The sequence below is a fragment of the Monodon monoceros genome, unplaced genomic scaffold, assembly GCF_005190385.1.
Source record: "Monodon monoceros isolate NGI ecotype Baffin Bay Population unplaced genomic scaffold, NGI_Narwhal_1 Super_Scaffold_5, whole genome shotgun sequence".
NCBI lineage: Eukaryota > Metazoa > Chordata > Mammalia > Artiodactyla > Monodontidae > Monodon > Monodon monoceros.
This window is the reverse complement of record NW_021703782.1, coordinates 70356112-70377843: the sequence shown is the minus strand read 5'-3', so window position 1 is coordinate 70377843 and position 21732 is coordinate 70356112. Positions and strand designations below refer to the sequence as shown.

The 21732-nt window shown below is 38.4% G+C and overlaps 1 protein-coding gene across 1 annotated transcript in view; it reads left to right on the top strand.

Annotated features, from left to right (window-relative positions):
• The window catches only part of PRUNE2 (prune homolog 2 with BCH domain), a 259577-nt gene that overhangs the window by 65415 nt on the left and 172430 nt on the right, over nucleotides 1–21732 (top strand). Inside the window, exons 5-6 of the mRNA XM_029201650.1 lie at nucleotides 5675–5827; nucleotides 8335–8429. Of these exons, the coding sequence (XP_029057483.1) occupies nucleotides 5675–5827; nucleotides 8335–8429 (248 nt within the window). The remainder of the gene's footprint in view (nucleotides 1–5674; nucleotides 5828–8334; nucleotides 8430–21732) is intronic.

Below are 21732 nucleotides of genomic sequence, written 5' to 3'. Positions count from 1 at the left end.
TATATTCACATTATCGTGCAACAGTTCTCTAGAACTTTTTTGTCTTGCAGCACTGAAACTCTATACCCACTGAACACTAATTGTCTCTTTACATTAATATAATTGCTCTAACATTTGGGTTTAATTTGTCATTTTGCTATTTGTTTTCTATTTATCTCACATTTTCCCCTTTTCCTCTCATTTCTTTACTGCTATTACACTAAAAAAGGACTTTTACTATTACATTTCCTTCCATTAGCTTACTAGTTATGAATTCTTTTTTAGAAAATTATTTTAGCGTTATAATAAAGATTACAAAATACCGTTAAAATCTCTTGTAAATCGATATTTTTGCCACTTGTCTGATCATCCAAGAACCTTAGAGCAATTTATCTCTACTTAGTTCATTCTGCAATTTGTTACTATTGAAATGTATTTTATTTTATTTTATTTTTTTACTAAGATTTTCTTTATTTTTTTGAAATGTATTTTAATTACATATATATTTTAAACTCCATATTATAAATGTTTTATACAGTGAATATTGATTTATTTTTACCCACGTATTTATATTCTCCAGTGTTCTTTCCTTCCTGCATTTCTTTGCTTCCACCTATAATAATTTCCCTCTGCCTTTACTGTTTTGTTAGTGTGGGTTCTTCTTGTGACAAATTCTTCCAGTTTATATTTCTGAAAATGTCTTTATTTTGCCTTCATTTTTTCTTATATTTCAGTATAGTATTCAACATCAGCAATTATTTTATATCAGCACTTTGAAGCTGTAATTCCAATGTCTTCTGATTTTCATCATTTTAGATGAAATTAGCTCTCAGTTTTATTGTAGTTCCTTTGACAGTAATATATTTCTTTTTCTCTGATTCAAAACTTTTTCCCTCTGTAATTTTTCGCTGTTTCACTGTCATGTGCCTAGAGGTGTTTTTCTCTGTATTTATTCTTATTTGGGTTCATAATTTATCTTGAGTATTAGAGTAGTATCTTTCATTAATTTTGAAAAATGATTGACCACTGTTTTTCAAATATTGTCTCAGCCCATTTTTCTCTCTCCTTTCCAAGGGGAATTCCTATTACATGTATCTTAGACCTTTTTTCTATGCCACCTATGTTTCTTATGCTCATCTCTATATTTTTACCCATTTTTCTCTCCATGCGTCAGTGAGGATATTTTCTTCTAAGATATTTTTCAATTCGCTAACTTTTTCCTTGCTATAATCTGTTGTTTACAGATATTTTTGTTCAGTTATTAAATTTATAGCCTTAAAATTTCTTTTGAACATTTTATTTATAGATTCTAATTCTCTACTATAATTCTCCAGCTAATTTTTTTATTCCCCCGATTCTGTTTCCATTCTTTTTTCAAGAGTTTTTTCCTCTGGAGTTTCCATTCATTTGTTTATATTTCCTTTATGCTTGGTAATTTTTTACTGAATGCTGAATATGTATATGCAAAATGTAGAGATGATGCTATAGATGATGAAATTCCTTTGCTATGGAGAGGATTTACTTTTGCACCTCAAAGGCAGTTAGAAGACTGTCAGATAAACTTAATGTATTCTGTGTTTGAGCTGATTCAAATCAGGATTTCAGGCTTCATGAAGACTGGTCTATTTTTGCTTCACCCTTTTCTTACAGGCAGGACTCAGCAAACTTTTTCTGTGTCAGATTAGATAGTAAATAGTTTAGACTTTGCAGGTCTGTGGTCTCTGCTGCAACTATGCAACCCTGTCATTACAAAAAAAAATCCATGAAAAATATGTAAATTAATGGGTGTGGTTGTGTTCCAATAAAACTTTATTTATAAAAACAGGCAGTAGGTCATATTTGCCCTGCAGACTGTATTTTTCCAATCTTTTTTTTTTCATCTTTATTGGAGTATAATTGCTTTACAATGGTGTGTTAGTTTCTGCTTTATAACAAAGTGAGTCAGTTATACATATACATATGTTCCCATATCTCTTCCCTCTTGAGTCTCCCTCCCTCCCACCCTCCCTATGCCACCCCTCCAGGCAGTCACAAAGCACCGAGCTGGTCTCCCTGTGCTATGCGGCTGCTTCCCACTAGCTATCTACCTTACGTTTGGTAGTGTATATATGTCCATGCCTCTCTCTCGCTTTGTCACAGCTTACCCTTCCCCCTCCCCATATCCTCAAGTCCATTCTCTAGTAGGTCTGTGTCTTTATTCCTGTCTTACCGCTAGGTTCTTCATGACATTTGTTTTTCTCTTAAATTCCATATATATGTGTTAGCATACGGTATTTGTCTTTCTCTTTCTGACTTACTTCACTCTGTATGACAGACTCTAGGTCTATCCATCTCATTACAAATAGCTCAATTTCGTTTCTTTTTATGGCTGAGTAATATTCCATTGTATATATGTGCCACATCTTCTTTATCCATTCATCCGATGATGGACACTTAGGTTGTTTCCATCTCCGGGCTATTGTAAATAGAGCTGCAATGAACATTTTGGTACATGACTCTTTTTGAATTATGGTTTTCTCAGGGTATATGCCCAGTAGTGGGATTGCTGGGTCATATGGTACTTCTATTTGTAGTTTTTTAAGGAACCTCCATACTGTTCTCCATAGTGGCTGTACCAACTCACATTCCCACCAGCAGTGCAAGAGTGTTCCCTTTTCTCCACACCCTCTCCAGCATTTATTGTTTCTAGATTTTTTTTTTTTCAGTACACGGGCCTCTCACTGTTGTGGCCTCTCCCTTTGCTGAGCACAGGCTCCGGACGCGCAGGCTCAGCGGCCATGGCTTACGGGCCCAGCCGCTCCACGGCACGTGGGCTCTTCCCGGACCGGGGCACAAGCCCGTGTGCCCTGCATCAGCAGGCGGACTCTCAACCACTGCGCAACCAGGGAAGCCCATGTTTCTAGATGTTTTAATGATGGCCATTCTGACGGTTGTGAGATGATATCTCATTGTAGTTTTGATTTTCATTTCTCTAATGATTAATGATGTTGAGCATTCTTTCATGTGTTTGTTGGCAGTCTGTATATCTTCTTTGGAGAAATGTCTATTTAGGTCTTCTGCCTTCCAATCTTTATGCCAGGATGTGGGGACATTCTCTCTAGGGATCTCGTCTCAAATCTTGGGATATTTAAGATTCCTCTGTGGAGAGCTCTAAGCTCCAATTTTTGTCTCCCTCCTCCTGTGAAACTGCTGTTAGATCTGCTAATCTTCTCATGTGATTGGCTACAATATGAATTAGCAAACACTCAGAGGGGAAAAGCAACGTCAAATGCTGGGTTTACCTCTTTGCACTTACTTTCTCTCCAGGATTGTAGCTTCTAGGATAGTCACCTGGGTAACTCTCTGATGCCTTCACAGATTTTTCCCAAAAAATTTATGTAGATTTTCTCCTTGTTCTTGGAACAAGTAATCTGGCAAGCGTATGAAGATCTTTTTTGAAATTTAGATTCACCATTGCCTTAACAAAGAGAGTAAAAATCATCCTTATATTTCAGGTTTTATGTCAGAAATTGTCAGACCAAAGGGTATATTCAGAATCCAGTTGGCTACTCCCCGCCCCATCTTTAAATGATAATTTGCCTTGAATCTGTTCAATTCCCTTCATACTGACTGCTCCTTCTTTAGTTCTCATCTAAAACAGCCTTCTGATTCTCCCAGTGTGCCTTGTCTAATTCATTTCCTCATGGTAGCCAGAGTAAGTCTTATAAAACATAAATTTGAGCATGTTACCTCTCCCTGCTTAAAATTCTAGTGACTCTCCATTTCCCTTAGAATATGAAAGACAAATTTTAAGATAGCTTGAAAGGCCCTTCAGGACCTGAGCCCTGTTTACTTCTCCAACCTGATTTTTCAAAAATTTTTCTTTAAGACTGTACTCTCTAGTTCTAATTAATTTCTTTCCATTTCTTGAACTGGCCAAATCCTCTCCCACCTCAGTGCCTTTGCATATGATCTACCTGGGTCATGAGGTCCCTTTTACCTTGCCTTCGCCTTAAGTTCCTAGTTATCTTTCAAATCTCAGCTTAGCTTATTAACTCATTCTCTAGGAAACCTTTCTGACTCCTGAATTCTTGCCTAGATTCAGAGTACTGTGTATTTCCTCAGCAATATTTCTTATCCCCCCATATTGAAAATTTATGTGTTTACTTCTTTGTATCTCCTTAACTACTATAAGCTTCAAGGGGCAAGGCTAGCTCTAGTCCAGTTATGAATCATTAGCATCTAGCACAGTGCCTGGCTTATAATAGGTGTTCAGTAGTTCTTTGCTAAAGGAATGAATGAATGAATGAGATGCTTTAAATGTGTTTGGCAGTATTTATTTTTCATTATGATGTTTACGTTTATTGATTTTTAGTATATAATCTTATAAGCTGGGAAAGCAGTATTATTTCTGTTTTTAAAATAGGCAAATAGGAACAGAGCAGCCAGATGACTTGCTTGGGGTTTTTCAGGATTTTTAATGGTGAACGTGTATCTATTCTCTAGGTTCTATAGATCTCCAGGTAGATGGCAAGATTATGTACCATAGTTTTCCCTCACTCATTACTTCATTGCTCCTTTTACATTCTTACCACTTTCTTTATTTTCCTTCCCCCTATATTATCATTTAGGCCACACTGAAAACTAGAGAGATGGTGACACCCTGATTAATCAATAAGTTTGGGGATTTTTAGAGAGTTTAATCCTTCATCATTAAGCGAAACTTCCATTTCCCCCATGACTCTGTGTTAGTCTGGCCTCAGGATGCAGGGGAAGGAGATGTGACAGGTGGTAACTCCTCCCTTTCAAGGTGAGATTATGCATAGAAATTCCAGGAGTTTGTGAGAGGTCAGTCATTCGTATTATCAAATCACTTTGTAATTGAAACCCGTGATTTAGAGCCAGTTTATGAATCCTTATAATTAGACATTAGTAAATAACTTCAAAACTGTGTGTGGTACCTGGAAGATTGGGAGTGGATTTGAGGTTCACTACCTTATCAGATTCCTTTGGTGCTGACATTGAGGCTATGAAATCATTTAATTTTTTTTTAACATCTTTATTGGAGTATAATTGCTTTACAATGGTGTGTTAGTTTCTGCTTTATAACAAAGCGAATCAGCTATACATATACATATATCCCCATATCCCCTCCCTCTTGCGTCTCCCTCCCACCCTCCCTATCCCACCCCTCTAGGTGGTCACAAAGCACTGAGCTGATCTCCCTTCATTTAATTTTTAAAAGGAGGAAGTTCTTATGTGAAATCAGAAACATGATGAGTGGAAACAATCTTCTCTGTGATCTCTTAAAGAGATTATTAAAGGGAAATATTAAATCATATTTAATATCCTTAAATAGTTTATCATTAACTTCCATTCTGAAATCACTTAAAACCAATGTTTATCACTTTTATGTATTTGTGTGGGGTGGGGGAAGGAGACAGATTTTGTTCCTTTATGTATAACTCTGCCATAAAGTGTGCCATAGTCAGTTCAGTTGTTGGGATTAATATTCAGAGAACAATGAGGCAGGACAGACAGTATCGCAAGCGTTTTCTAAAAACTGTCTCTTGAATGTTACACAATGAGGCCCCAGGCAAGAATCTGGAATCTGGAAGTAGAAGCAGAGATTGAGAGACCAGAAGGCATTTATTTTTCTGGGCCCCATCCTGGCTTGACTGGAAAGTTTGAAGGCGATTTTATTCATGCCTTTCAGGTAGCATCCTTTTCAAGTGGATGGCCGTGGAACCCAAGAAGATCTCAGAGAAGCAGGAGGAAATTCTTTCTATCCTGGAAGAAAAATTTCCTCGCTTACCTCCAAGAGATGACATTATCAGCGTCCTGCAGGAGACCCAATTCAGTGCTCAGGGTGAGTGACTCTGTCCCCCAGCTCTGTCTCAGATGCTGAGGAGGGATGGTTTGTGATGTGGAGTGTTACTGGGCCCCAGGGGGTGAATTTGAGTGTGGCTTCACGTTCTTCCCTTTTGCTGGAGGTTGTGGAAGATTTTCAGGCATACCGGGTTAACTCATCTGGAAGCAGACAGTCTGTACTGCAGGCTTTCCTCTGAGACCTTCGTGTCTGGATGTGTGGTTAATCCATGCATCTAATGGGCACCCCAGATGCATCATCACATGAAATCCCTGTGCTGAGAGGGTTCTATTTTGAGAATGTGGCAGGAGCAATGTCAAGCACAATGAGATTTCATCAATCAACTAATTTTAGAAAAAAATAAAAGACTCTTAAGCAGATAAAAGTGTTCTGTAAGTCTAGGCTTTGTCAAGAGAGTGGATTTCCTGGATCAATTGTTTAATAATAATAATAATAGATATAGTTCATTAAGTGCCTAATATGTACAAGGTTCTGATGGTATAACTTTGCATGAATTAGAGTCCTCGCGACAACCCTGTCAGGTGGAATTATTTATTATCCCTGATTTCCAGATGGGAACACTGAAGCACAGAAAGGCATCTTTGCTTTCCCATCATCACACACACAGCTAGGAAGTGGCCAGGCCAGGATTTAAACCCAGACAGTCTATCTTTAAGGTGCATAGCTTTCTCCCTTAGTTCGGGATCCCTCGGGGCAGAGCCTTAGGCAAAGCAATTTATTTGGTAGGTGATCCCGGAAAACACTGATAGGGCATGGAGCGCTTTAACAAGCAAGTTAGCTTTGTGGGAAACCAGGCCTTCATCCCACTAGGGAACTCTGCAAAAGAGTGTAAAATTGCACCGCAGAGTTTTCCTACCCGAGGGGTGCAGTGGCATGTTGCAACTTGTTTATCAGAGCTCCAAGAGCTGATTGTTAAATTTTCAGGAATTTTGTGACTGGGTTGATGTTGGGTTGGCAGGTTGAAATCAGTCATGGTAGAAGGATTGACAACACAGAAATGAACACTACAACTCAGGTTTTGTTACGAGCATACCACTGGAATGTTGAGGAGTACTTAGTCCCAGGGACTGTTAATTCCCCCAGGGTGGGCTCTGGCAGCCAGAGAAAGCCCCCAGGAAAAGAGATGCAGGTGCTAGTGGTTGAGGGCCCTGCATTGGGAAAGTCTGAGGAAATGTGGATGGGACACTGACGCACCTGCCACACCTTCTGTTACATATGCTCTTGTGCATGTGCACGTGATATACGTGGATGCATAGCTGCATGACGGTATGCATTTTGCCATTCATTTTCAAAATTAGACCAAACTTTTAATGTCACTATATATTCTAGAAAGCATTTTACGCTGTAGTATGATAGATTGAAGCCTCCCAATCTTCAAGTCGAAGAAAAATATTTAGTACCTATCTGTTTCCCCATACTGCTGTGATTGACAGTGTTCTAAGTTGGAAGGGCAAGTAGTTGACTCTGCTGTCTTAATATGCATCTGGCTAGGAGATACGTGCTTTACTGGCCTTTACTGTAAGTCTTCGTCTCGAGAGTTTAGGCCTAATCTGATACAATAACCTAGGGTGAGAATTCATTGTTAAGCCAGAGCCTTTCCTGATTTTCCGTGATAAATTTTATTGAAGCACATTGGTCAGCTGACTAAAACTATGCAGTTCTGGATAATTTATCCCTTCTGGATTATTCCTCCCATCATTTAAGTAATCCTTTATCTCCTATTGCCAGAGCCTATTACAAGGGTGACCAACTTAATTATGATAGTTTTATGAGTCATATTTATAAAGTGCATTTTGAGTAAAATTACAGTTGAAAACATGGAGGCTCACCTTAATGCATCCTGAAAGCAAATCGTGGCCTTCTTAGGTATTATTTGGTTATTTGCTTGGTTATGCTAGTTTTTTTTTTTTTACCTCCTCCCCTTGCCTTCTCTGCTTTTATCTGCTATGGGCTTCCAGAGTCTGACCTCTGAGTATTTGATCTTCTGGGTTCCCCTGAAGATTACTGGTTTCTGGTTGGATTTGGTCCATGGGAAGAGTTAGAAACATATGGGGCGTGGAAGTCAAAGGAAGAAGAGGCTGTAATATTTCTTCCCTGCTCCCTTCCTGTTTGGTGCTAAGTTTCTGGCAGCCCCTCTTCTACTGTTCCAGATCCCTGTTTCCCTCCTTTGAACCTCTGCTAGTCTCCGAATGCCTCACTATCTTCTATTAGTTTTCTCAGTCCTGCCCACATCTCTGTAAGAGTCCTGCCATTAAAGAATCTTCTTTTGCATCCTGAGGGGTGAATGCTATTTCCTGCTGGGATCCTAACTGATGCAAACATTGTCAGTAATGTGATTTTTGCCTTAATATGTGTGTTTATTATGGTTAAAAGAAATATGAGAGGGGAAATACTGAAATTAACAGGGCGACTTCTTTAGATAATCCCTTGATATTACCAAAAAAGTTCCCCAAGTATAACATACTGTTTTTTTCTCTTATCCACAGGTTTAAGTATTGAACAGACAATGCTGAAGAATCTGAAGGAACTTTCAGATGGAGAAATAAAAGTGGCTATTAGTAGCGTGAACATGACCCTGGAGGTAAGGGTGGGAAAGGCTTTTTGGCAATGACGGATTTCACACAATTGCATTCTGAGAAAATGGAATACGATTCTGTCTATTGCATAAGTTAGTGTTAGTCTTTTGCTGTGATATATTTGCTTCTTTGTGATATATTTGACTAGGAATGCGAGTTATTATTTTGGGTGAAAACACTATGCTAAACCAATGAAAAATGCCAAACAAGATGAGTGCCATTTCATTCATCTCAGTAAAACAAAACCTAAAACATAGTCACATATGTATACATGTATGTGTATGTATATCCTGTTTAATAACAATGATTATACATGTGATTAGATTCACTTCCTTTTTCTGTGCACTACCCTGCATTGTCCATAGATCTGTTCTAAGAAACCAAGCTGTCCTTTGGCTTTTGTAAGCTATTTGGATCCATGTCATTTTGAGAATCAATGGTGACAAATCAAGTATTAATAAGACCCTCCTTCCAATCTGTTAAATGAATGATTCAAAGTGAATGCAGCTCTTGACTTTGTATGTTTCCTTGGTAAATTGTCTTTTGTCTACTTTGGGGCTTTTCAGTGACTTGCATGTTAATCTTAATTAACCTAACTAATGGGAATTATATTTTACAGAGGCACATTTATGCCGTGCAGAACTCTGAGTATTTTTTACTGTTATGTTGCCTTGATCAAGCGATCCACCTTTAATTGAGGCACTGAACTCTCAAGTCAAGTTTATGGAGATAAAAATTGCTGTCTAGGCATTTTGTCTTTTAGATTTTAGAACTGTATGTTGCTATTCTTTTTATTTTTCTTGTGGTAATGGTGACTGTATCACTGTGTATATTTCTAGGGCATAGCAGGCACGCATGGGGTATCCATGCCTCGGAAAACCCAAGAGCAAACCAGGTGGCTTTTTCTGTGATTTCTTTGTAAAATTGTTCTGAGGTGTTTTGATATCGTAGTTCGGCTTGTACATCCACATGAGTACCAAGAGGCAGAGTGCTGTCGCTAAAGATACTCACACTTGGTGGTGATATAGTTTACAGGCCACATTCTCATTGCATATAGAAACTCAGCTGTTTCTGTGGACTTTGAAATTGATAAATGCTCCATATAATTAGACGATGATGTGACTCAATACAAGAAATACATGCAATTTGGGATGTAGTAATTAGATCATCACCTTCAATTACAAATCTGCTTTGTGTCTAGAAATCCAAGGAAGACATGGATCTTGCAAGGGTCAGTGGCCTTGAGAATCATTTCTACCAGTTCAGGCCTTAGGGTTTTCTTTCTCTTTTCCCCCTCCCGGCTCCCTTTATTTAATGGCATTTTATTAGGTTTTAAATGCCTTGTTTGGAATTCCTTTCTATATTAACATAGAGCATCTTGTAATTTGCTTAGGGAACTGTCTGTAGTTAGCAAATTATTTTAAGGCTATTATTATTATTATAGACTTACTGTAGCTTTAATGTACCTTCATTTATATTATAGGGGTATACAAATGGCTCTGTCAGATATGTTAAACTGTAAATGTTTATCAAGCTGAATAAGTGATAAAAAGATCGTCTTAATTTTGACAGTAATTTACATAGAGGGCCAGTAATTAATCAGGCGGCTAAGTACATCTCTGGAAGAGCTATATGATCTTCTGGGAGGAGGGAGAAGGACATTTATACATATAAAGAAGGGTACACAGATTAAACTCTAATTAGCTGAATGAGAGCTTTTCACTTGTGCATAACAGGGATATTAAAGATAACTGAGAAATGCAGAAGGAACTCCTTAATAACATTGTATATCTTCTTTGAGAGAGAAAATGTACACTATTTATTTAATCTTTTAGTTGGAAAAATCCCGAAGTTAAGGGCAGAGTTTGGTTTTCTCCATAGATCATCCTGTGATACAGTGGCGTTTTCACAATCTCGATCTATATTTGATTATATTTCAATATTCCTTTCCCATTACCATTTAAAAATAATGACAGAATTCCCCCTGTCTTATTTTGTGTGTTTTGGAACAGCTGTCTAATAGCCCTTTAAATCTAGATATATTCTCAAAGAAATTTTCTTAGTTCCTACGACTTTCTAAATCTTACTTGTCCTTCAAAGCATGGTCAAGACCAAGCTACTTCATGATGACTTGTAGAAATTATCCATTTTCTATTACCACTTGCAAAATTGACCAACTTAGGACTTAAATATATACTATATCTCCATTAATTTTGAACTTGTTTCAAATATTTAATCATGGTTAGACAATATTTTAAGCTAATTGGGGGTAAAGATGGTATTGTTGACTTCTATCTCCCTTTGGTTTCCTGACACAGTGCTGGGGACATAGTAGGTACTCGGTTAATACAAATACACGTTGGTGTCTGTCATTTGTTCCTTTGATATCTGATTTTCATTTCCTGTTAAATTTAAGTAAGTCAGCTAGGAAAGCAAAGCCATCTAGCTATGCATCCAAGTCAATTTACTTTGTTTCCTTCCAATCGGTTTCAACTGTAGCTGAAGGCCTGAGATCAGCTAGATAAAATACGGCCCACATATTTATCAGTAGAACTGCTTATCCAGCAGTCCAAAATTTGAATGGGTTACTTGTCACTGGAAGGAATCAGCTGGAAGTTCTGTGTGATGTCAGGGCAATGGGAAAGAGGATTCCTTACATTTTCAATGGCCCTTTGCAACTCCACAGTTGTATGTGTCATGGCTTTTATTTGCCTGATGACCCAGTTAACTTTCTTGGGTGGAAATATTGAGAAAAAATAGAAGAATTTGTCTCCTTGCAACATATATAGAATGTCCTTCAGAGGGAAGCACTGGTTTGGGTGGTAGAAACCACTACCTTTGACAGATGGGTTCACTCTGGCCCTCTACGTTATAAAGAGAAAGCTACTAAACTTTTTGTCTCTCCTTTTTATTGTAGTATATCTCACAAATGATAGTTGTTCTAATTAAGGTTATATGGGTTATTGAAAATCTACCATCGAAAGTAAATAATTACAATAATACTGAGTTTCAGTGCTTTGTTCAATATGTGAGATCAGAACGAGTGTGACCTTGAAAAGCAGTAGATAAAAAAATGGCCACATCAGGGGACTTCCCTGGTGGTGCAGTGGTTGAGAGTCCGCCTGCCGATGCGGGGGACACGGGTTCGTGTCCCGGTCTGGGAGGATCCCACATGCCGTGGAGCGGCTGGGCCCGTGAGCCATGGCCACTGAGCCTGCGCGTCCGGAGCCTGTGCTCCTCAACAGGAGAGGCCACAACAGTGAGAGGCCCGTGTACCGCCAAAAATAAAAATAAAAAATGGCCATATCAGAAGCATGGCCAGAGGGCTAGTTCTTCTTGCAGAGAGGACTTGGAAGCTAGGACCATGGAAAAGATACTGCAGTCCCATTTCACATGGCCTCCAGTTCATTCTGAGTCTGAATATAGCACACATCCTGTGGGGCACACACACCATGTATAGGAATCTACTTCATTCATTATGGTTGTACCTGATCCTTTGTGCCCTTTTCATTGTTTGCCAATTTGATTATCAGGAAAGAGACACAGGTGGTTTTGATTTTGTTCTAATTCTGCATTTTAGTGGAGGAACCAGTAGAGAGAAACAAAGGTTGCCAAAAACCAAATCTATGTTAAAAAACTTTAAATAGTAAAGCCTTAGGGAAAATAAAGAAGAGAATTTTTGGATATTAAAGTACGTGCTTAACTGGAACAAACTTTGCCTTTATGCTCCATTCGCTCCAGCAGAATGGAGCAATTATACATCCTGGGCCTACTTTACTCCTAGCAAAGCAGTATGTCTAGATGTTAAGGGAAAGGGACAAATCTTTCCATTCCAATAAGGTGCCAGTGAAGCAAATGAGATTGTTCATGGCGATACCACATGAATAGTTCCCTTGCCAACACCAAGTATTATTACATCTCCTTTAAGCATTTCCCAAAAGGCTGTAAGTCATTAGCATCTTTCTTCAGGAAGAACAATAACCAGGCACTGACTTGATCACTTTTGTTATGACCAATCATGTTATGAATATTGCCACATATATACTGTGTCAGTTTGCTGCCATAACGAAGCACCACACACTATGTGGCTTAAACAACATAACTTTATTGTGTCACAGTCTGGAGGCTGGAAGTCCAAGATCTGGCATTGGCAGGACAGGTTCCTTCTGAAAGCTGAGAGAGAATCTGTCCCATGCCTCTCTCCTAGCTTCTGGTGGTTTACAGGCAATCTTTGGCATTCCATGGCTTATAGAAGTACCACCTTGGTCTCTGCCTTTGTTTTCACATTATCTTCCCCCATGCATGTCTCCAAATTTTTCCTTTTCATATGGTCATTAGTCGTATTGGATTAAGGCCCACCCTGATGACCTTATCTTAACTATTATATCTGCAATGACTCTATTTCCAAATAAAGTCACATTCTGGGGTGCTGGAGGTTAGGACTTCAACATATAATAAGACTGTATGAATGAATCTATTGCCTGTTAAGTACATTTCATCTGTTGCTCCCACATGTTTTTATTTTAAATCAATTTCCTTCAAATGAGGAAAAGTGGGGATTTCCAACTCTTGAAATTTTGTCTCCTTTATTCAGGGCTGGAGTCTGAGGAAATAGCTCCAGCCTGTTTTCTCTCTGGGGCCCCCTCCTGACCAGACACTATGCTATTTGAAACCTGGAATAGAACACATGGGATGCCCTGCACAGCGATTACCAGCCAAGCTGCACCTTGGAACACTGAGGAGGGAAAAACTCCTTTTCCCTCCTACCAACCTTTTCCCTTAGCATTCAGAGCACGGACCAGAATGAATTCCCAAGATCACTGTTAAACTCCTCCCTAACGAAAGTGAACATTTTTACTCAGGCTGCGGTGATGCATCTTTGAACCATTGTAACAGGTGATTTAAGACTCAGTGAACCAATATGAAACCTGGTTTACCAAATTTAAGCGTGAAACATGATTTTTCATTGTCTGAGCTTGGAGTTTTTTGGAGTTCAGGATGAAAATACCTCTAGAGTATTTACCTACCTTATTTTGTCGTAAAATGCATAGTCATATTTGAGGAAGTATATATTATTTTTGATTAGCATATTCTTCAAAATGCCTAACGCTTACGCTGGAGGTGATTTTTCAAAGCTATTTGGCTAACCAGTGGAAATATGTTTAACCACTGCCTCTGTTTCCTTTTGGGTCCAGGGCTGCCAACTCCTACTTGCTAAGACGGAGTTAACATTTGATGACAAGGCTCACTGTGTATCAGGCAACAGAGTAAGAACTTGCAAGCATTGTCTTCTTTAATCTTCCCAGCAACCCCATGAGGTAGAGATGCTATGAGTACCCCTGTATTAGTTAAGGTAACTCTAACAGCAGTAACAGGTAAACCCCAAATCTCAAAGACTCAACACATAACTTATGCATTTTTTGCTCATGCAGCAAAATCCAATTTAGTGTTCCTGGTTGTGTGACCAGGGGTGATTCAGAGACCATCTTTAACGTGTGGCTCCCAAGATTGCCTGAGACATCTCCATCCATCCTGTCTCTCAAGATGGAGAAGAGCTTGGAGGGCCAAAGGTGGGAGGCTTTATGGATCTTTTCAGAACGTAGCATCTGTCACTTCTGCTCATGTTTCATTGGCCCAGTCACATGGTTGCATCTGACTGCAGGGAGGCTGAGAAATGCAGTCTAACTGTATGTCCAAGAAGAAGAAACAGTTTGAAGAATAATTAGCCAGTCTCTGCCACAATCTCCATCTTGGAGGTGAGGAAATTAGATTCTAAAAAGGTTAAATCATTTGTCTAATACAGAGCTGGGACCAAAATCTGGATCTGTTCTGCCCAAGCACTGTGTTTACTACTTGGGATATGATGCCCGCTTGGGGGTTTGCTAGTAAGTCATCAGTTGTCAATCATTGCTGCAAACTCCAGGTGTTGGACAGCCCCGACAGACACCCTTAAGCAATCCTTGGTTGGAACTCTTGTTTTCCCTACTCTTGGTACCAAGCCACTTCTTGTTTATGTTCATATCTTTGCTTCTTTTAAAAATCATTTTAATTTTTGATCTGTAAACATCATCTAAGTCTTCATAGTAAATGTAATTATCAGCCCCTCATATAGAGGAGATTTGGAAAAATAAGTCAAGTAGATAAAAAGAATAAGAAAAAAGATTATGAGGTGAGGGATAGGACAAGGACACACCATGTAGGAAGGAAGGAATTCTGATTTTTTTTCTCTGCCTGCCTCTAGAATTCAAGGACATGGGTATTCTGGTTTACCTTGTTGTAATGTAACTTTTTCAAATGTGTGTTCAAAATAGCAGCCCAAATCCGTGAAAAATTTTAATGGTAGAGATTTTTTATGGAAAGGAAACAGCATTACTTTGAGCACTATGGCAATTCCTAATAACGAAATTCTGAGTGGTTGAGGTGTTAGGAGTTCTCAATTCATACCTGGCTGAAGAGTCCACGGGGGTTTAAAGCAAATGACAAACACGGTTAGGTGACTTTCATTGTGTGAATTTAACAGTCAGTGCGTGTGAGTCATCTGAAGTGTGAATTATAATTTGAAACTAATTTAGAGCTAATAATTCATAGCTTCTTGAGGACAATGGCAGGATAAAAAAGTGAAACCTGAGATCAGAAAAGTAGACTTGCATTCCTACTCTGAGCTGTGAGCAGTTCTTGGTAATGAGATGTAATTAAAATGAGGGAATGGAAATTCCCTATTTAACGAATGGTTTATCATATCAGCTGCGATAGCACTTTGTCTCTGGGAAAAAATGTACTAGGCAGCTGAAGCGTGTATTTAGAATCCTTACAATCTGTAGATAGGTAGCTCCCTCTGCAGATGACCCAAAGTATTTTAAGATACCAGATGAAGTCTGCAAAACTGGCCTATCTAGAAATACCTTACAATGGAATTCCTGTTTTGTAGTTACAGCTAAACTGAGGTTGGAGGCAACTTGATGTTTTTGCTTTTTTTACCTATTGACCAGTTTCAAATGGATTTAAATGATTCACAAAACTTGGCCTATCTAGCCATACTTCTTTTTATTTATTTCCCTCAATGGTACAAAATACCTCAATACTCAATATTTAGAGATCATAAAGTTACTCATTATGCACTGTGCTTTCTTTGCTAAGGGGTGGTGCCCTGGACACTTCTCCTTCTCCCCTGAAATGCTATAGAAGTGTATTTACATGGAGGGAGTGGAAAGGGAGGAGTATAGAAAACACAGAGCCTGCCCCAAGCATAAACTCTTCTCAGGGCCCAGAAATCCCCACTGACTTCCCTGGGCAACTGTGAAGTGGGAATGCGATAATGAGATCAGATGCTATGGGGACATGGCCTCCTCAAGAGGCTGTGGGGAAGTTAGCCTCAGAAATGGCTACTGGGCCTGGGGCAGAAAGGAAGAAAGCTGTGGAGGGAGGTGCATGCCACTCCAGGAAGCCCAGATGGGGTTGATTGCTAGTGAGTGAACAGGGTAGAGTCCGTGTCCCATTTGACGGTATTTTACTTGCTGCATCTCTGGTGGACAGTGTGATTCAGATTTACATGCAAATGTGGGTGTGTATCATCCATAACCACTCTCTCTTTTCATTACATCCCCGCCCCGCAATGTGCCCACGCGTCTGCTTAGCACCAAGGACATGGAACAAAACAGAGCTGCGATACCCCAACCTAGGATTCCTGAGGTCATGAGGTGTTGGGTCCAACTGGCTCCCTGCTCAGTGCCTTCTCCTCAGAATAAAATGGTGTTCCAGTTACCTACTGCTGTGTTACAGGCCACCCCCAGAACCTCGAGACTTAAACTAAGATGTTATTATCTCTCATAGTTCTTTGGCTTTTTTTGGGTTCAGATGGGCAGTTTTTGCTCAGAGTTTCTCATGCAGTTGCAGTCAGATGGTAGTCACCTGTGAGCTCACTTGGGACTCACCGGGTGTGGGCTGCTCACAGCCTGACAGATTCGGCGAGAGAGCCACAAAAGCGAGCTTTGGAAGAGACTCAGATGGAATCTGCGCTTATTGTGACCTAACTTCAAATATCTCAGAATAACACTTCCATCATATTTTATTGTTCATGCAACTCCCTAAGGCCAGCCCAGATTGATGATAAAATAGAATTAGCAGTGGTGTGCTGGTAAATGTTTAACAATGGGCTGTCTAAAAAAAAAAAACAAAAAAACACACATATTACTGATATGCAGGATATATAGCACACAATTTACAAATTACATACTCTTTATTGTAAATTCTATACATTCGATTCTTCCAGAATGAGTTACTTAATTTTAATGCAACTCTTGCCCTGCAATTGATGAACCAGTATAGTTCCAACAAGAATGTGGTTGATTTTTTTTTTTTTAACAAGAAAGTGAAACAACAAAGATTTTTTGTCTGAACTTTACCTGTTTGTCAACAGCATGAATGACTTCTCTGCTGACTTAAAGAATAGTTTTCAAATACTGGAAGAACATGTCCTCAGAGTTTTGTTTTTATTTTTGTGCTATTCACAATGTAATGGCTAGAAACACAATCCACTTTTAAGTTTAGCCTACATAATTAACTTTCTCCATTACTTTAAGTCGAGACAGGCAAATTTTTTTCTGCAAAGAGCTAGATAGTAAATATTTTAGGCTTTATGGTCCAAGAGGCAAAAGTGAGGATTTTATGTGGGACTAAATAACGATTAGAAAGTGTTTAGCTCGCTGGCTGTACAGAAACAGGCAGTGGGCTGAATTTGGCCTGTGGGCCATAATTTGCCAACACCTGCTCTAGAAAACCAATAAATCAATTAAACAAGCTTTGATTTGTAGTGTCTGCCAATTTTCATAGTGTAAATATCTTACTGTAGCCAGTTTCAAGGTACCAATGTGATATCATCAAAACACGGTAAGGAATAGTTCTAACACTGTATTGTATAATTGAAATTTGCTAAGAGTAGATCTTAAGCATTGTCACAAAAAAAAGAAAAGAAAAAAAGCTCATCATCTTGTTGTATACTTTAAATATATTACAATTTTATTTGTAAAAAAAAAAACAGATTGGGAAGAGATGCACAGAAGCATACCATTATATAGCTTCTCCAGCAGACAGATGCAATAGAACATAGATAATGTAGTAGAATAATTAGGAAGTGATACGTTTTGAGAATTTATGACTTTTGTTTTTAATATAATTTATTTAATGTAGAATATTTAATATAATTTTTTAAATGGCTGTGTTTAATTTGTTAATGGTGGGTTTGCAAATTTCCTGAAGATTTTACAATCATTGCTTACCAACCTGTACAAGTAAGCGCAAACACACCGCTGGGAATTAGACCCCAATTCTTTTTTGTGTGTATATTTTAAAATTTATTTTACTGAAGTATAGTTGATTTACAATGTTGTGTTAATTTCTATTGTGCAGCAAAGTGATTCAGTTTTACATATATACATTCTTTTTCATATTCTTTTCCATTATGGTTTATCATAGGATTTTGAATATAGTTCTCTGTGCTATACAATAGCACCAGATATACCAGTTTGCATCTGCTAACCCCAAACTCCCAATCCATCCCTCCCCTGTTCCCCCTCCTCCTTGGCAACCTCAAGTCTGTTCTCTATGCCTGTGAGTCTGTTTCTCTTTCATAGATAAGTTCATTTGTGTCATATTTTAGATTCCATATATAAGTGATATCCTATGGTATTTGTCTTTCTCTTTCTGACTTACCTCACATAGTATGATAATCTCTAGGTCCACCCATGTTGCTGCAAATGGCATCATGTCATTCTTTTTTATGGCTGAGTAGTATCCATTGCATATATGTACCACATCTTCTTTATCCATTCATCTGTTGATGGGCATTTAGGTTGTTTCCATGTCTTGGCTATTGTAAATAGTGCTGCAGTGAACATTGGGTGCATGTTATCTTTTCGAATTATAGTTTTCTCTGAATATATGCCCAGCCGTGGGATTGCAGGATTATATGGCAACTCTATTTTTAGTTTTCTGAGGAACCTCCATACTGTTTTGCATAGTGGCTGCACCAACTTACATTCCTACCAACACTGTAGGAGGGTTCCCTTTTCTCCACACCCTCTCCAGAATTTGTCATTTGTAGACAGAATGATGGACATTCTGACTGGTGTAAGGTGGTACCTCATTGTAGCTTTGATTTGCATTTCTCTAATAATTAATGATGTTGGCATCTTTTCATGTGCTTTTTGGTCATCTGTATGTCTTCTTTGGAGAAATGTCTGTTTAGATCATCTTCCCATATTTTTATTGTGTCATTTGTTTTTTTGATATTGAGCTGCGTGAGCTGTTTGTATATTTTAGAAATCAATCCTTGTCGGTTGCTTCACTTGCAAGTATTTTCTCCCATTCTGAGGGTTGTCTTTTTGTTTTGTTTATGGTTTCCTTTGCTGTGAAAAGCTTTTAAGTTTAATTAGATCCCATTTGTTTATTTTTGCTTTTATTTCTTCTGCCTTGGGAGACTGACCTAAGAAAACATTGATATGATTTAGGTCTGAGAATGTTTTGCCTATGTTCTCTTCTAAGAGTTTTATGGTGTCAAGTCTTATATTTAAGTCTTTAAGCCATTTTGAGTTTATTTTTGTGTATGGTGGCAGGGTGTGTTCTAACTTCCTTGATATACGTGCCACTGTCCAACTTTCCTGACACCACTTGCTGAGGAGACTGTCTATTCTCGGTTGTATATTCTGGCCTTCTTTGTCAAAGATTAATTAACTGTAGGTGTGTGGGGTTTTTTCTGGGCTCTCCGTTCTGTTCCATTGATGCATATATCTTTTTTGTGCCAATACCATGCTGTTTTGATTACTGTAGCTTTGTACTATAGTCTGAAGTCAGGGAGTCTGATTCCTCCAGCTCCGTTTTTCTTTCTCAAGATTGCTTTGGCTATTCGGGGTTTTTTGTGTTTCCATACAAATTGCAAAATTTTTTGTTCTAGGTCTGTGAAAAATGCCTTTGGTAGTTTGACAGGGATTGCACTGAATCTGTAGATTGCTTTGGGTAGTATAGTCATTTTCACAATATTGATTCTTCCAATCCAAGAACATGGTATATCTCTCCATCTGTTTGTGTCATCTTTGATTTCTTTCATCAGTGTCTCATAGTTTTCTGAGTACATGTCTTTTGCCTCCTTAAGTAGGTTTATTCCTAGGTACTTTATTCTTTTTGTTGCAATGGTAAATGGGATTGTTTCCTTAATTTTTCTTTCTGATTTTTCGTTGTTAATGTATAGGAATGCAAGAGATTTCTGTGCATTCATTTTGTATCCTGCAACTTTACCAAATTCATTGATTAGCTCTAGTAGTTTTCTGGTAGCACCTTTAGGATTCTCTATGTATAGTATCATGTCATCTGCAAACAGTGACAGTTTTACTTCTTCTTTTCTGATTTGGATTCCTTTTATTTCTTTTTCTTCTCTGATTGCTGTGGCTAAAACTTCCAAAACTATGTTGAATAATAGTGGTGAGAGTGGGCAACCTTTAGACCCCAATTCTTGATGTGAGGAGGAGCATGTGCCTATAGGGAGGGGAGGAATTGAAGGTGACCATCTTTGGAGACTTTACCAAAGAAGGGGATTGCTTCTCATATCCAACTGTGTCATTAAGTCCTAGACTTTCTTCTATGAATCAAGGAAAAGTAGAATCTTAATTTATGATAATTTACTCATCTGGTTTCTTGCACTTTGGTCAATGGTATATTTGTGACAGTTAATAATCTTGGCTTAGATTAAGAGTGGGTAGGGCCACACTGCAGCTAGAGATAATGGTTCATGTGTACAGTACTGAAGAGCATCGGATAATTAGTCTTTAAGGTCTTTCCTGCTTGGACACAGACATCACAGTCACCACTGCCTCTATCCATCAGTCACCACGCATGCTGGGGGCTCAGGCTCTTGCCCTGGAAGCCTTGTCTTCCCTGCTCTCTGGTCTCTTCTATTCTGCTAGAGACACAGAGCTTGTTCTCGTCAGCAATGCATCCTGGGTTGTCACCAGTTTCCTCCTGAACTTCACTGTCATGGGCTGTACTAGTGAGATCTGGTAACAGTCTTTGGACCACATTTTCTGCATATCTTTTTTTTTTTTTTATCACTTCCTGTCTTTCCTTTCCTTTGCAGGTTTCACACAGCTTTTCCCTTTTCCATATGTCCATCTGTTCCTTTGCAGAAACCCTATTCCATTCTTCACTGCCACTTCTCCTGCCTTGATATTACTGCACTTTCTTCCAGTAACTTCTTGATTATTTGTAATTAAGAAGCCAATAAAAAGTCTTTCTATATGTCACCAAAATGTCTAAGACTCTCCATTTAGATGTGGTATTTCTGGTACATCTGTCACCTTATTTGGGGACCTATCTCTTAAGTTCACAGTCACTGTGGGGAAATGGGCATATTATCAGAAGGCATTTTGAACAAATTCATGTATCACTGCAACTTATATAAATAAAAATGGTACATTTCTAGACTTCAAAAGTAATAAGCAGGCAATTCTGTTTTACTGAAATCCTTTAGTAGGAGCGGTAAGTTGACCCTTTCCTTGTGCAGGAAATGGAATATCCATGCCTGCCTTCCTGAGAAAATGAGCTCTGTGATATGGTAGAATTCAGTACCTCTCTTATCATGGCCCTTTAATAAATGTTGGTATTTGGAAAGCTAATAATAGGTAGTCTTTGGTTCTAGTCATTTTAACCACCCAATAAAATGACAAAGAAACCAGAAAACAGCCTATTAAGTTAATTCATTCTCAACTTCAGCACTGCTGAGGGAATTAAGAAATAGCATTTCACAAAATATATCAGTGATAATTTGAACTTTTTAATAGCACAACATCTAATTCTCTTCTGCATCTTTCTTTACAAGAAGGGAAACCCTGAGGACATAGTGATATGCTAGGATGAGTGCTCTTTCGCTCTGTAAATACATTTTTAAAGTGTACTATAATGTCATTTTGATGGTTTAATTTCTGGAAGGATTTGGCTAATTACATTTTTAGGAATATACTCAGACCAGTTTTAGCTGCCCAGTGTTACTTTTAATAGCAGCTGTTGCTTACCTCTTCTCTTGTTTATTTTCTCTCTCACCCCCTTTCAGAGTTATTTTGCTGATTTGGAGACCTGACCTTGGTTTAAATTAGTTTGTCTGTAACACTCCTGTGAATCATAGGCAATATTTTAATGGTTAATTACTACATTGTATCAACTTGCCATAGAAAAGTAGGCTGTGAAACTAAAGGAAAATTTTTCCTTTTTCTTGTGACAGAAGAAACATGTACAGAAGAGAAACTGTGAAGTGGGATGGTATTA